Source organism: the organism of the source record quoted next, unplaced genomic scaffold (assembly GCF_019419815.1).
Source record: "Pyrus x bretschneideri cultivar Hongxiangsu unplaced genomic scaffold, Pyrus_bretschneideri_v1 Contig29, whole genome shotgun sequence".
Classification (NCBI taxonomy): Eukaryota; Viridiplantae; Streptophyta; class Magnoliopsida; order Rosales; family Rosaceae; genus Pyrus; species Pyrus x bretschneideri.
The window spans coordinates 711,434-726,247 of NW_025999601.1; the positions used below are offsets into that span (position 1 = coordinate 711,434).

Below are 14,814 nucleotides of genomic sequence, written 5' to 3' on the forward strand. Positions count from 1 at the left end.
AGATTTGTATAACTTGCATACATAATGGGGACGATCGGGGTCAACGAAGCCGGGAGGTTGAGTCATGTAAACATCTTCTTGGAGGAACCCGTGAAGAAATGCATTTTTGACATCAAGTTGGCGTAGTGACCAACCACGAGAGATGGCAACACTTAGAACCGTTTGAATGGTGGTAGGTTTTACAACAGGGCTAAAAGTCTCCTCATAATCAACTTCGGGCTGTTGATGAAAACCCTTGGCGACTAAACAAGCTTTATAACGCTCAATAGAGCCATCAAGCTTCCGTTTTATCCGGAACACCCACTTAGAACCAACCGTGTTATGATGAGGTGAAGAAGGAACGAGAGACCATGTATTATTTTTAAGTAGAGCATTGATCTCATCGGACATTGCAGAACGCCACGCATGACTTTTGGAGGCTTGAGAGAAGCAGGTGGGCTCAAGGTCAGATAGTGTTGTAATAAGAGCTTTGGGCAGAGGATAGCGGACGGTGTCATCGGTGGAATGCTTGGGCTTGGTGATGCCAAGTCGGAGACGTGTGACCATTGGATGCATGGATGGAGCAGTGGTGATAGGTGAGTCGTGGGCCATGGGAATAGCATGGGAAGGCACCATGCTATCTGCATGGGTTGCATGCGGGGAGACAGTGGGCGGTGCAGTCGGTGCATCATCACATGATGCTTGCGGTGGAAGGGATGTTGTAGGTGGCTGTGGAGCTGCAATAGAAGCAGCAGCTGGGGCCCGCGAGTTGGGGGGTGAGCTCGGCAGATCACTGGGAGAAGGAGTAACTTGCGGAGGAGGGGATGACAGTGGTAGATGAGGGCTCGGCAGCGGGGGCTGCGGAGGTGCGATAGGTTGAATGTTCAACAAAACAGTTGGAGAGTTGTGAGTAACCTGCAAATTAGTAAAAGGAAAATAATCTTCTTGAAAAATGACATGACGGGAGATATAGACACGACCGGTGGAAGGGTGGAGACACCTATAACCTTTATGACTCGGACTATAACCAATGAAGACACATTCTAAAGAACGAGGAGAAAGTTTGTGGGATGTATAAGAACTGAGGTTAGGAAAACATGAACAACCGAAGACACGGAGATGAGAGTATGAGGGAGAGCGATGGAAGAGTTTGGCATATGGGGATTCCCAATTTAGGAGGGGTGTGGGAAGAAGGTTAATGAGATGAACCGCGGTGAGAGCCGCTTCAGTCCAATAGGAAAATGGTAAATGAGCAGTATTAAGAAGAGTGCGAATCATGTCTGCAATATGGCGATGTTTGCGTTCGGCGACGCCATTTTGTTGAGGGGTGTGAGGACATGAGAACCGTTGTTGGATACCCAAGGTGGTACAAAAATTGGCAAAGGCATTATTCACATATTCGGTACCATTGTCACTCTGTAAGATTTTAATGCTAGAGTTGAAGAGATTATGTGCCATGGCAACAAAGGTTTGAAAGTGTGTAAACACTTCCGATTTACGGCGCATGGGATAAATCCAAGAGTAACGCGAAAAATCATCCGTAAAAAGAACATAATACCGAAAACCACTAATAGAGGGCACATGAGACATCCAAACATCAGAGTGAATAAGGTGAAAAGAAAGAGAGACTGAAATATTATGGGTCGAAAACGGTAGTTGAGTGGATTTGCTTATAGCACAATCCGTACAGAATGTCTTATTAAATCTTATTTCTTTTCCTAACAATGGTCCTAGGTGGGAAAGAACAGAAGACGACGAGTGACCGAGACGACGATGCCAAGTAGAGGAGTGAAGAGTGGAAAGAGCGTGAGGAGTAAGGGGTTGACGGATGGAGGAAAGTTGAAGAGGATACAAGCCATCTTCACAAGGGCCCTGAAATAAGAGTTCACCAGTGAGCAAATCATAAATTTGATAGAAATCGGGGGCAAAAAGAAAAAAGACACGATTATCTTTGGTGAACCGAGCAACGGAAAGTAAATTTTTGCGAATGGCGGGAATGCGAAAAACATCACGAAGAGTGAATGTAGAAGAGCCCAAAGAAAAGGGAAGAGTACCGGTGTGGGTAACATGCATGGAATCTCCATTACCCATAAAGACTTGTTGATTACCATTGTAGGGATACGGGTGTTGAAGAGAAGTGCCGGGACCCGTCATGTGATGAGTGGTGCCGGTATCAGGATACCAAACGGGATCGGCCGCAGCAGTGGATTGAGCCATATGTGCACTAGCAAATGGAGGGAATTGAGTAGGGCCATTGTACCTGTGCGGGCAGTGAGCCTGGTTATGTTGATTGGTGTTGCAATTGTGACACCAGGTGGGAGGAGGGCCCAACACGCCATTAGTTGAAGCAGACCAAGGAGGAGGGCGGGGGAGCCATGGTTGCTGACCTTGCGTCGGGGGAAGAGAGAAGCCATGATTGTTGTTGTACCGGCGGTGAGAGATCCGGTTGTTGCGGTAAGTACCACCACGTCCAGTATGGTTGCGATGGAAACCCTTGGGATTATGAGGCTTATGTCTAGGGAAATGTTGAGACGGGGCTGGGTTGTGAGGAGCCGATGATGGGAGGTGGTTATTAAAGAGAGCATGGGAGGAAGGAGATGATGCGTTGAAGTTGGGGTCTTGAGCTTCAAATGCGAGAATGTGGGAGCGAAGTTCAGTGAAGGTTGGAAGGGAAGAACCTTGAAGAATGGCGGTTCGAAGCATGAGATATTCTGGACCAAGGCCTCGGAGAGTGAGAGCGACTAAATACTCAGGATCCACAGGTTTGTTGATGGCAGCCAAAAAGTCAGCAATGTGTTTGACTTGGAGCAAGTATTCATTAAGAAATTTGGTCCCTTTTGTGAGGTCGAGGAGTTGAAACTGGAGGGATGCGGAGCTAGCAATAGAGGTTTGGGAAAAATGGTGATGAAGACATTCCCAGATGGCCTGGGCTGTCTCACAACCAATGGTAAGAGAAATAATAGGCTTGGTCAGCATAGTAGTGAGGTAACTGACCACAAGTTGATCTTGTTGAATCCATGTGAGCAAAGCCGGATTGGGAACAGGAGCAGCAGGAGCATCGGTGGGGGTGGAGGGCATGGCAAGAATAGTGGCTGAAGGTTGTGGGTGAGAGCCATCAACGAACTTGTAAAGACCTTGGCCAATAAGGAATGGTTTCATCTGGCGAAGCCATTCAGGATAATTGTCTTCATCTAATTTCAGGAAGCTTGCAATATTAGGGCCAGAGGTAGCCATGGGAGAAGAGGCAGGGATCAGCTAGGGTTTTTCGAGAAGAAGGAGCCTAGACCTAGGTGATACCATGTAGAAAAAGATTTTCCCTTATTTTATTCATTCCAGAATTACAAGATATATAGAACATATTTGATACAATAATTAATTACAATTGAAATCACCAAGTCAACCCTATACAATCATTCTAAATTTAACACAATCAAGAGGATTGAGGAGAGATATGTGGAGATGATGGAATCTCGCTAACATTCTCTTTCTATATAAAATTAATATAAGATGTTGATGTGACTTAACCGTCTTTATGTGTAGAGGTGTATCAGGGACTAGGATTCTCTCCCCTCCTCTTTTCATTCCCTTCCCTTCTTTCCTCTCACATTCTTTATTTTGTCTTTCTCTTTCTATATAAAATTAATATAAGATATTGACGTAATTTAACCGTGACTGTTCAAATAGGAGGGGAGAGATGGAAAGGGAAAAAAAGAGGGGAGAGTGTATGAGTGCTATATCAGTTTCCAACTCAACGCTAGACACTCTCGTAAACTTGGTCGCCATGCTACTATCTCATTCTGATGGTACATGATTTTCACAAAACTCTCAAGGTTTTGTTGCTTTTAATTAAACTCAAGCATTTTAGTCTCGGTTTCTTCATTCTTTTCTTAAATGATAAATCTCGAAACTCCTCAAATTTTACTTTCTTTCTGGCTTCTTGGTTTTACATCACTCGCTTCTCAATTGTTCTGAATTATATAAATTAACTTCGTTGTGGAAGATATAAACTGTTACAAGTTTATTTCCTAACGTGAGATATACGAGGGAAGGAAAGTGAACGTCTGCCGAAAAGCAGAAGGAAAAACACTTAAATTAGCAGAAAGTAGCTTTTCTTGTCTAAGATGACCGTTTTGTATCTTTCGCAGCAACTAGTGACGATTTTCAGCCTTTTAATGGCTAAAATATGGTGCTCAATTAGCCGAGGGATTTTAGCGTCGATAAGCTTCTTCGCCAACCGCTTCTAAAGGAATCTGTACCAGCGAATAGGTGAATCGCCACTAAAAGTTGTAAAAGAAATTTAATCTTCTACCACTGTACGAACAAGTTTTTTTTGGGAACCTCCGCCTGTATGAACTGAAACACAGTTTTTTAAATCATTCTTATATATGAATTTACATTAAAGTTTTTCACTTTTGAGTTATTTTTGGGGTTCTGAGAAAAAATTGTGGGGATACATTACATGCCAAAAATATTATAAAGCTCTCTCCTTGGAATTCCAGTAAACAGCATCCCCCAACAGATTGCTACTGTAGAAACTCATGTTTCAGTCCCGTGTTATAATACTTAAAGAAGCGGGGATTTCTGACCTTTGTCATGAGATCATTCAATTGGCTTATGTTCTGTTGATAGCTCAGCTGAATCGAACAAAACAGACATCAGTAAGTATATCATCAATGTGTTGGTCAACTACTGTCGACATTATAAGATCGTCTCCACAAGAAAGAGGACAAATTAAATCTGCTAACGAAAATTAAAAGAACGTAAAACAAACCAAAATTGAGTATCTTAACTAGAAAGCAAAATCAAAGCCTGCTATTTAGAATTTAGATCATAAAATGCATCCACAACAAAACAAAAGAAAAAAAATGATGACGGCAATCAAAAAGTGAACAGAGTCGAAAGCAGCAAAACTAAAGCAAAGTGCGGAGGTCTCAGGAACCCGTTATAGCGAACAACGCCAGAAATTAAATCCATTTTGGAGGGCAGCTGATCGGCTCCAGCAATTCCCAAACAAAAACTGGATAAGAACCAAGGAAAGAACCCAAATGATTGAATTCACAGGTCCCACAACTTATGGAACAAAAAAGAAAACAGCATGGACTAGAAGAATCCTAAAACACATACATCCCTTCAAACTGACAAATCCCACCACGATCGCATCTCTTGCACAGCTTCGTAAGGGCTTGGAAAATAGTGAACATGCGAGCATATGCACATAATGTCCCTCCGCGGAAATGACAAACAAAAAAAGAAGAAAAAAGATCAGAAGTGGGACTGAAACTAGTGCAGAGCGAGACAAAACAAATTCATAACTACTCACACAATAAAATCCAACATGTATCAGATTATTCCTTGTGAAAAATAAAATGAAACCTAAATATCAATCGTAAAGTCAGTTGAAAATTGAAGATCAGCAGGATATAAATAGACATGTGGAAAGACAAAATATTCTATTCAGTAGGTGACTGAGAAACAATTAACCAAGAACTGAGAGTCAGATTAAGTTCAGCAAACGCAGATAAAACTATGCAAAATGTACGTTGGAATCAAGTTCACACTTACATAACTTGATATCTGCGTTGCTGAGTGCCGCCGGGAAGCGACAATGCTTGATTCATGATTTCTTCCAACTTGCGTTTTAGTTCTGCTTTACCTCTCTTGTCAGATTGTTCACTACAACCCTCAATAAACAGGTACAGCTTGCAATCTCCTGGCCTTGGAACCTTGCCTAGCGGGAAATATTAACCTCTGATAGGCAGCTCCAGTCAATCTCTGATATAGGGCCCTAAGTTTTCTTGCGGGTAACCTTCCATTGGGCATTCTGGGGAATATCATTTATTTCCAACTCTGCTTCATAGTGCTCGGGTATTGCATCGGCTTGAATCTTTGCCAGGTTATGCTGCAAATTCATGGCAGCTGCAATTGCTGCCCCTCAAGCTGCCCCCTTGTGTCCAACAAGGACACCTGGCACAACAGCTGTTCCTGGTAAAGTTACACCGCCAAGGACACCTGAAAGAGAAACAGGTAATCCACCATTTGGAAGTAGTTGGGCAGCAGAGACAGGGATCTGAACGGAAGCCTTACTACCTTTAGACGGAGCAGCAGTGGCTGATATTTGTGCAAGGGCAGCCTGCTGTGAGATGTCACCGCCTGCCTTTCTGACACCATCATCTTCATCTTCAGAATCTGACATGTCATCCTCAAAACCATATTCTTTGGCTTGTGCTTTCTTTACTGCTTTCCAAGCTTTCCTCTTCATTAAATTTATAACCACTGCCCCCGTAACCAGTTCTGTAGGCCTGCTCGAGTCCCAACTTGCTCAGGGAGCTCCAATGCTTTGACAAGATCTGGGTCATACTTAGCATCTTCCTCAGAGATGAACGTTATAGCACAGCCCTTCTTGCAATACGGTGAACATAGTCCTCGTAATGATCTGGAGTATCAAAGTTGATCACCAGCTCAACCCCCTTGACATCTAACCCTCTAGAAGCTAGACTTGTTGCAATCAACAAATTATACACATTGCTCTTAAAATCAGGTGTGGTGGATTCACGATCTGTTTGATCTTTGTTCCCGTGAAGCGAGAGACTGATATCCATGCCTAAGTAGACCCCTAAGCAAACCCTAAGCAAAGTGTCACATGTTGCATGTCCTTTGGCAAACACCAAATTTTTTCCTCCCGTGAAGCTGATGACATGACACATAACTAAGCGCAATAACATTATAGGATTCGTACAGCCGACCCCACTTAGTGGGATAAGGCTTTGTTGTTGTTGTTGTACAATTCCCCAAGTATCTCTAACAATCTCATGAACTTTTCACTTTTCGACCTCGCTTCAACAAATTGTGTAATGTCCTTGTTTACAACACTCTTACCACCAACCTGTATGTGCACAGGTTTGTTTAAGACTTTACGTGCCAAGACTTCAAGCTGGTGAGGGAACGTGGCAGAAAACAATAGAGTCAAACATTCGATTGATTTGTATAGCTATAAGTATAGCTCGGATTTTCTTGTTTGCTCTTCTCTTTGACATAAGGTCCCGGCGAGAGGCTGTTAGCAGTCTTTTTTTTGTTTTGGCTGCTCGTAGGGTAGTTCGGTTGCTTATTCTCTTCGTTCAGGTGACACAAAATACTGAAGTCTTTCTTTTTCACGTTAAGCTGGTGCTTATTCTCTTCGTTCGATGCAGAAAAGATTGATTACCTGATTGATACAGAAAAGCTCGCGAAGAGGAAAATCGCAGAGTTAGGGCAGATTGAATTCTTTGCCCCGAATTAATTGAATTTGATCAAAATTGGGCTAATGGTCGGTCGGTAATTTTTTTGGGTTTCTTAATTGGGCCGAAAAGTCCTTAAGAAACAAATGTAGGAAAACATTGGGTTTGAATAAAAAAGATTTTGGTCGGTCTCACTCTTAAACGTGTCCTGGGGTACATGTTTGGCAATTGAAATAATGGGCCGTTGAGATTTCACATAATCACAATGCTCTTCAAACTAAATTGAATTACAAGAAATAGTTGTATAAATTGAGGTTTTATTTTCTGTCTAAGTTGAATTTGCAATCTAGCTTAGGAGGGCTTGGGTGGATTAGGTGCGCGCCAAGGCGATCTAGGTGGGTGGCTAAGCAGGTCTAGGTGCCCTTAATTTTTAAACTACAAAATCACATGCAAGTTGTTGTGGAGGTTTTGACAATCGTCCACATATGAATCCTTCATGTGATGGATCAACAAGACTTCATTGCTGGTTGTTGATTCCATCAAATATGACGTTCTCGAACTCACACAACGGATTACTAAGTGAACAAAATTAATATAGCATGAAAAATATAATACATAACAAGTAATTAACAAGTTCCAATATTAAGTTAATTTCAGCATAATATATTACATAATACCCTAATAAAATATCAAACTAGAAAAAGAATCCATGAAATAGCTATTATTGCTTGATCGTGAAGGCCTTGATGTTAGATATCAATTCTTGGGTCCGGGAATAAGAAAGCTGATAGTTATGCAGAACTTGGAATGCATGTCCAACTCCTTTGTGCATTGTAGTTTCCACCCTAATCCCCATGCTACTCAACGCATTGCACAACTCGAAATTCCTATCCTTCAATATATCCAATTCCGATACGCATACCATCATGCTCGGGAGCATTAAATCGCGCAATTTGACCACGCTGGCCTTCGTTAGAGGGTTGCACCACGGATGGTCTCTGCTGGCGCCTAAGGGAAGAGACAACCGCCAATATGTGTCCGAATTTGACAGAGTTAGGGCGGAGTATGGAGGCTGAGTTGCACACTTTTCATCCCAAGTTCGAGCCTCTCCTCCGAAAAAAGGTTGGATCAAGACGGTGCCTTTGAGACTCAATGGCCTTAAAATGGAGGGGTCACATGAACCTGAGTGTGTGGTGACATGGTAGGCTATGTTAGCCCCTGCACTGTCACCACCTATGAACAAGCTGGACAAGTTGCACTTACTTAACCACCATTTTTGCTCACTACACTCATTCAGAGCTTGTTGTTTTACCCACATAAGGGCTTTGAATCCGTCATCATAAGCAGCAGGGAGACGGTTGTCGGGGGCTAAACGGTAATTCACAGAGATGATGACACAACTTGCTTGTGAAGCAAGTTTGGCCAGAAACTCATGGTAACAGCTCCAAGCAGCAGATCCAACACAGAATCCACCGCCGTGGAAGTAGACAATCATGGGGAGGTTTCCGGGGTGGCTTGGAACATAAATACGTGCCCATAAGTTGGCAAATTTGTCAATGACAACGTCTTTGGCCGCAACACCAGGTGGTAGAGCTAGAGTGCTGGGGACACTTGGGATCATCGGAGGCCTTTCGACGTATCCATCTTTGTGAACTCGGATGAGACCTTCGATTTCTTCGAGTACAACTCCATGTTGGTTAGATTTTCTAGTTGCTTGGAGGTTAACCCTTGGATCAAGAGATATGGCTGCCATATTTCTTCTAAATTTCATACAATGTTTGTGGATCAATGGATGTGAATGTGGTTTCCTTCGGCACGTACAAGGTCTTTATATACAAAATGAGAAACATTGGGCTCGTTCTGAAAGAATTAAAGTTATCCAAAAGGTGGGATTCGAACTCAGCATATGCTGTCATGCAGATTATTCTCATCTAACCTGAGCTAGAATTAGGCAGCCATCCAAATTAAAAGTTTCTTATTCTGTTTGATTTACAAAGAGGGATATTTAAACATGTAGAGGCGAACACACTATAGTGACCATCTGGTCTAATTTGCGTCTGAGTCACTTTGATGATTGATGTCAAGCATTGAGAAGATAATGAGATTGGAGTCAACGGATGAAACTTAACACCAAGGTTGTTCCTGCCTTCTAGTTTATGCTGTCCAATTATTCTGTTGCCATTTTCATTTTTGTTGGTGATTAAAGCGTTACTTCCCTCACCAGGTTTTTTTTCTTTCTTGGAACATTATCTTAAACTGAAATAAAAGGTCAACTAATCAGACATGTTGATGCCCGAAATTGGTTTTCAACAGTGGGATGACCAGCCATTTAATACTACAGTTTAGTGCTATTATTCTTCATTTGTAAGTGAGACGTCTTAGGTTCGATTTTAGCCAAAGGCGAATTTAAACCACATTATTGTTAGCTTATTGTGAGGCTAATTTCATCTCATCCCCCTTAGTGTAGATAATATCATTTTGTTAAAAACAAAAAAAACAAAATTAGTGGGATGACCAAGGAAACTTGAGGTCAGACAATTCGTCCAAACATGAGATTTTTCAATGTACCTAAAACACAAAGAACGCGTTGAAACTATTGACAAAAGATAAAAACATGCATTAAAAATAACCCTCTTCTGGAAATCTCTGGTTAGTGAATAATTATCGAAATTGAGTTCTCTGAAATTTCATGAAATGCAATTAATCATCCCTTTTTTTTTTTTTTTTTTTTTTTTTTTTCAATTTTGAACTTGTTCCACAAATCTTGCAGTTTATGGAATTTGGAAATCGAACATTGATTGACTATTTGCAGTTTTTGCAACGAACACGTACAATTGTACCTTTCCTGTACAAGTTGTCCCAAAAAACATTAGATTTTGTTCTTAATATTGAACTTGCCTCAAGAATATATGCCGTTCGTCCATCTTTTTGCATGCACGTCATTATTCTTCCACAGTACTGTTAGACTTTCATATAAAGTTAATGCATGGTGCTAGACAATGGTTTACAAAGAAAATAACAGGAAAATTGAAAAGTTGTCGATCGGTAATTTTCTTTTCAAATTAGAGATACTTTACTTTTGCAGACTTCAATTTATCAAGTCACTAACACTGTTTTAAAAATCTCCGCCTAAGCGCTTTACGGTTGGCAACTCCAGATTAGTACCTATGCATCTACCAATCCACCAAATTATTTTTGTTATGATGTAATAGATTTATGGATGAACTTAACAATTTGGATAACATATCTAAATCTATTTTTTCATGATCTAAATCTATTACTTCCTGCTAATTGAAGAAAGGAATTCCTATGACTCCAATGAACAAAGTAAATAAAACTACTTAAGCATCAGAAATATCATAGTATCGTCTGTCTCATGGGGATATGAGAAAGTGCTTTTTAGTGCCAAAACGAGTAATATTAATAAAAGGCTGCACCTTGCTTCTTACATTTTTATTACTATTAATTTGATGTGTTTAAAAAATAAGTTTTTTCATTGTTTTTTTTTTAGTATAATTAGGCACTTATTTATACAATATATAATAAATCTACTTAAATCAGCCTAGTTTGCCTAGGTGGGAAGCCCACCACCTGACTAACGTCTAGCAAAAGAACCTTGGTTAAGGAATTGTACATTCATTTTCCTACATTCAAGTTGTGATCCTTATCGCAGATTGGCAGTAACAAGCCTTTTCTTACATTCGAGTTTGAACTTCGTTAATGTAGATTCAATGTGTGAAGTAAAAAATTCAAAGGCCATAATCAAAAAATTAGTATATCTAAACAAGATGAGATTTTTCTTATAGACCGGGGCATAGCATGTAATGGGATTCTTAACAGTTGGATTCTTGATTATGAAATAAGTTGAAGTTCCACCATAAAATTAACTGACAATATGGTAAGTGATCTAAACTTTTGTAAATACATACAAAATCTCTTTTTTCTCGATGTGATACGGACTCTCAAACGGACCACACATTCTGTCGTTCATGCATCTGATCTATGTTAAGGGTTGGTATCCATTCTAGAATTTTCGAGCAAGATGAAGCTTGTCTTAAATATTCAACGTTAAGTCGGTTACTAGCTGGGAAGATTTTATACGAGAAAAATCTAACCTTTGATATATAATATGAAATTTAAACCCGAATATCTTCCAGTCCATTAGAACTAAGTCGTCATAAAGCCAGATACCTCAGTAAATCCATGGACACGGATCCCACGCGACTGGTCATATATATTCTCATTGTTCATAAGTCACATGCATTAGTAGTCACGGTTAGTTAAAGTTTCAGATTCTTTCAAGCTCAAATTCCTAACAGAAAGAAACAAATCTTTCCCAGTCCCCCACCATGCAAGAAGGTTGAAGGAAGGAATGGATGAGCCACTGCCATCATCTTTTTCTTTAAAATTATTCTCACTTTCACTTCTTCTCTCCTCCTTTTTGACCATCCCACCATTGCTCAAGCAATGGAAGGGGCTGGATACTGATGAACTATATTAGTAGAACAAAATTTCTGACCATCAAGCAATATCGTAGGATTCTACAAAAAACTGAGAATGTCCAAACTAATGAGAAGGTTGCAAATATTCCCCTTTTACATTATCTTTAATTCAGTTTGCTTGTTGTGGGTGAGTTATTGGAGCGGTTGTAGAAGTATATTATAAACATCCTATCGTTTGACAAAATGGCCACTATTTACGAGAAATTTTTGTACGTGATTAACATGTGATTTTTTTATAAACGTCTATCATATTTGATATGAAGGATTAGATTGAAATTATATAAGTTCAAAACATCTTAAAAATAGAGAGAATAATTTTTCAATTTAGGAGGATTGGATTGAAATTGATAAACATCTATCATACATCCATCGTTGTTAATGGTTATAACATTTGTGGAAAGGTTTCTCATGTTCCAAATACTTTTTAAGCTACTAATAACAAGTGATTGTCATTTTAAAAGTTAAAACATTTTTGGATGTACGTGTAATTTAAAAAAATATAATGTATGTGGTCTTGGTCCTGTCACGCGATGAATTACCACGTCCTTCGGTATTTCAATTGTTATGGCTCAGCAGTGCCTTTACTGCCCTCCTTTTGTATGCCTGTGTATGGCCTAGTTTTGTTAGTCTCTACTTCCTTGGCTATGTTTTCCTGGTTGAGATAACATTACATTAATTTACTTTTCCCCCTTTTGCGATTGTTTTCGAAGTAATATTATATCAAAAGAAAAATAAACGTTCCTACAAGAGAAAAGTTTACATAAGCTGAGGAATGCATGATACAGAATAACAGGTGCTTATGCATTTAGAAATAGCAGAATTTTCTACACGCAACATATAAATTCTAACAGTACCAATTTAAGGAAGCAGGCAGGTTTTTTCAAGAGAAAACTTCACAGGAGACGTTCTGTGAGCCCCTCCAATCTGCAACGCAATGTGATTCAAGTCTGAGAAAACCACAAAGGCATGACTTAATTAGAGACTACATATAAACAGTATGCAAGGATGAGCTCAACAGAAATGTCATACACGTGATATCAAACATTCATTGTTTAACATTGGATTGATTTTGGTTCAAAGGGTTGAGTGGGAAAGGCAAGGAAAACTAAGAAACTGCAAGATGGCCTTAATTGTTGTAAAATTTATGAGAAAATTAGTGGAAGATGTGATGACGTACACACTCATGAAGTTCAGCTTAGGTGTCATGTCCCACCTTCTCATGAAATTCAATAGGTGGTTGCCTTAAAAACTCATAAATTCATATGGCCATTGCTATATATGAAAAAAGAACAGGTTACTTTTTTGGAGGCTTCATAAAGCATGGTCCACAATCTGTCGATTTTATAAAGGCAGAGTATACTGTACACGATGCATGGTGTGGTGGAGTCATTGATAATTTTCCATTTTATCGAGCATATGTGGGAAAAAAAAACCCAACGAAAATGAAAAGCAAACAAAGTAAGTATAACTAGCACACTCCCCGATTCCTAGATAGTATGAATTTTCGAGAATATAGAAAACTCGTCTGATCCCCAATTGGATCATGTTTCCATATCTTGCTGAACAAGAATAATCAATCTCAGCAAAGTAGGTAGACTTTGCATACATTTTCAGAGTATAGCAGGATGTGGTGGTATCAATGGTCTCTTTGAGCAACTCAATCTAATCGGAGCTGTTAAGTCCATGATTGAACTTCTGAGATATACGTATTTCAATCCGCCTTACTCTAGTCCTGAAAAATTCATAGTCCTACAAATGTCCCTAACTATGTATCTGAAAGGGCATCATATTATTTGGATTCTTTTTTGTAAGAGTCTATTTTTCATATTCAAGCCATCCTCCACATGTCATAATTTAAGTAGAGGAAATGATATATTTTTTTAGTATTCTTCGATTGACACTAATGCTACCAAATCTTCAATTGATCAAAGAATTCGATACGAAATCCGAAACCCATAATTTGTATACATTGGTCGAGTGCTTAAATGAGAAAATTTTGTGCTCCATTGAGTTTTGATGATGCTATGAATTCTTCGATAATTGACGATGACTCAACTTATAAGTTAAACTTGTTCTACTTCTCAGTCTACCAACTGCCATGCCTTCCATACCTTTGGGGTCAAAATCCTACTTCCGTGGCCAAATACTTCGTCACAAAAACTGTTTTTCCTTGCAGTGTTGCTTCTCTGCCCAACTTCTCTGCAATACCGTGGCACACTAGTAGACTTCTGTGACTTTCCCATGTCAAACAGACTTCTATAACATTGCAATTCCCATACGAAGTTCCAACTTGTAAAATTCTAATGTTTCCACGGTTTAGATCGAAAAAGAAGACAATACTTTCAAATTTAGAGTAGTACCCTTTGAAATATATGCCATGCTCCCAAGCACCTACGACAGATTGCGCAGAGTACCCATGAAACAAAGAGGAGTATGAAAGTTTTTATCACACTAGGACTCACCTTGATGTGTATGTTGTAGTCTTTATCCCACGTGTTTCTTCCTATCGTATATAATACTTCTTCAAGAGCCATATATCAAATTGGCTATCTTTTGTTATAGAAGAAACATGTTGAATGGTTAACGATCCTTTCCAGAGTCGAAAGAAAGTATGAAGGTTTTGTATGCACTTCCAAGATCAGAAGAGAAAGTAATCATGATCAGCCAATGCATTTTCCATATCTGCATACATAACTCTTACTTAAGCAATAAGAATTAAGTCAGTCAGTCTGTGGTCCTCAGCGTCTCCATGGTCCTACGTGATGGAGATAAGAATTAAGCAAGTCTGATATAAGTGGAGAGATGTCCATTTGCTTGTATTATGATATAAGTGTTAAGCAAGTCTGATCAAGGAAACAAGATCGAACTTTAAACACGAAAAATTCCTGAAACAAGAGACAAGAATACGTGTACAAAATATATTTTGTATTAATGATTTTGGGGTTACAATCTCTTTGTAATTTGATCCTCTGATTCTATCTTCGTAGGGTGTAGGTTTGTGGATGAGTTGTTGATCCAAAGGGCCGTCCGGGCTTGATCTAAGGATGAACAGTTGATGAATGGATCTTCAAGGGGCGTTGGGCTTGATCTTGAAGAATGAGTGTATGAGTTTGTTGAGG

General features: G+C 39.7%; 1 protein-coding gene and 1 pseudogene across 1 annotated transcript; both read right to left on the reverse strand.

The window, feature by feature from the left end:
• Positions 1 to 4,415: 4,415 nt before the first annotated feature.
• LOC103943787 lies at positions 4,416 to 7,412 on the reverse strand (annotated as a pseudogene).
• Positions 7,413 to 7,859: 447 nt separating this feature from the next.
• On the reverse strand, positions 7,860 to 8,970 carry LOC103939333 (probable carboxylesterase 17). The gene has a single exon (XM_048588671.1). The coding sequence runs from the start codon at positions 8,962 to 8,964 to the stop codon at positions 7,915 to 7,917; it is 1,050 nt and encodes a 349-aa protein (XP_048444628.1). The 5' UTR covers positions 8,965 to 8,970; the 3' UTR covers positions 7,860 to 7,914.
• Positions 8,971 to 14,814: the final 5,844 nt, after the last annotated feature.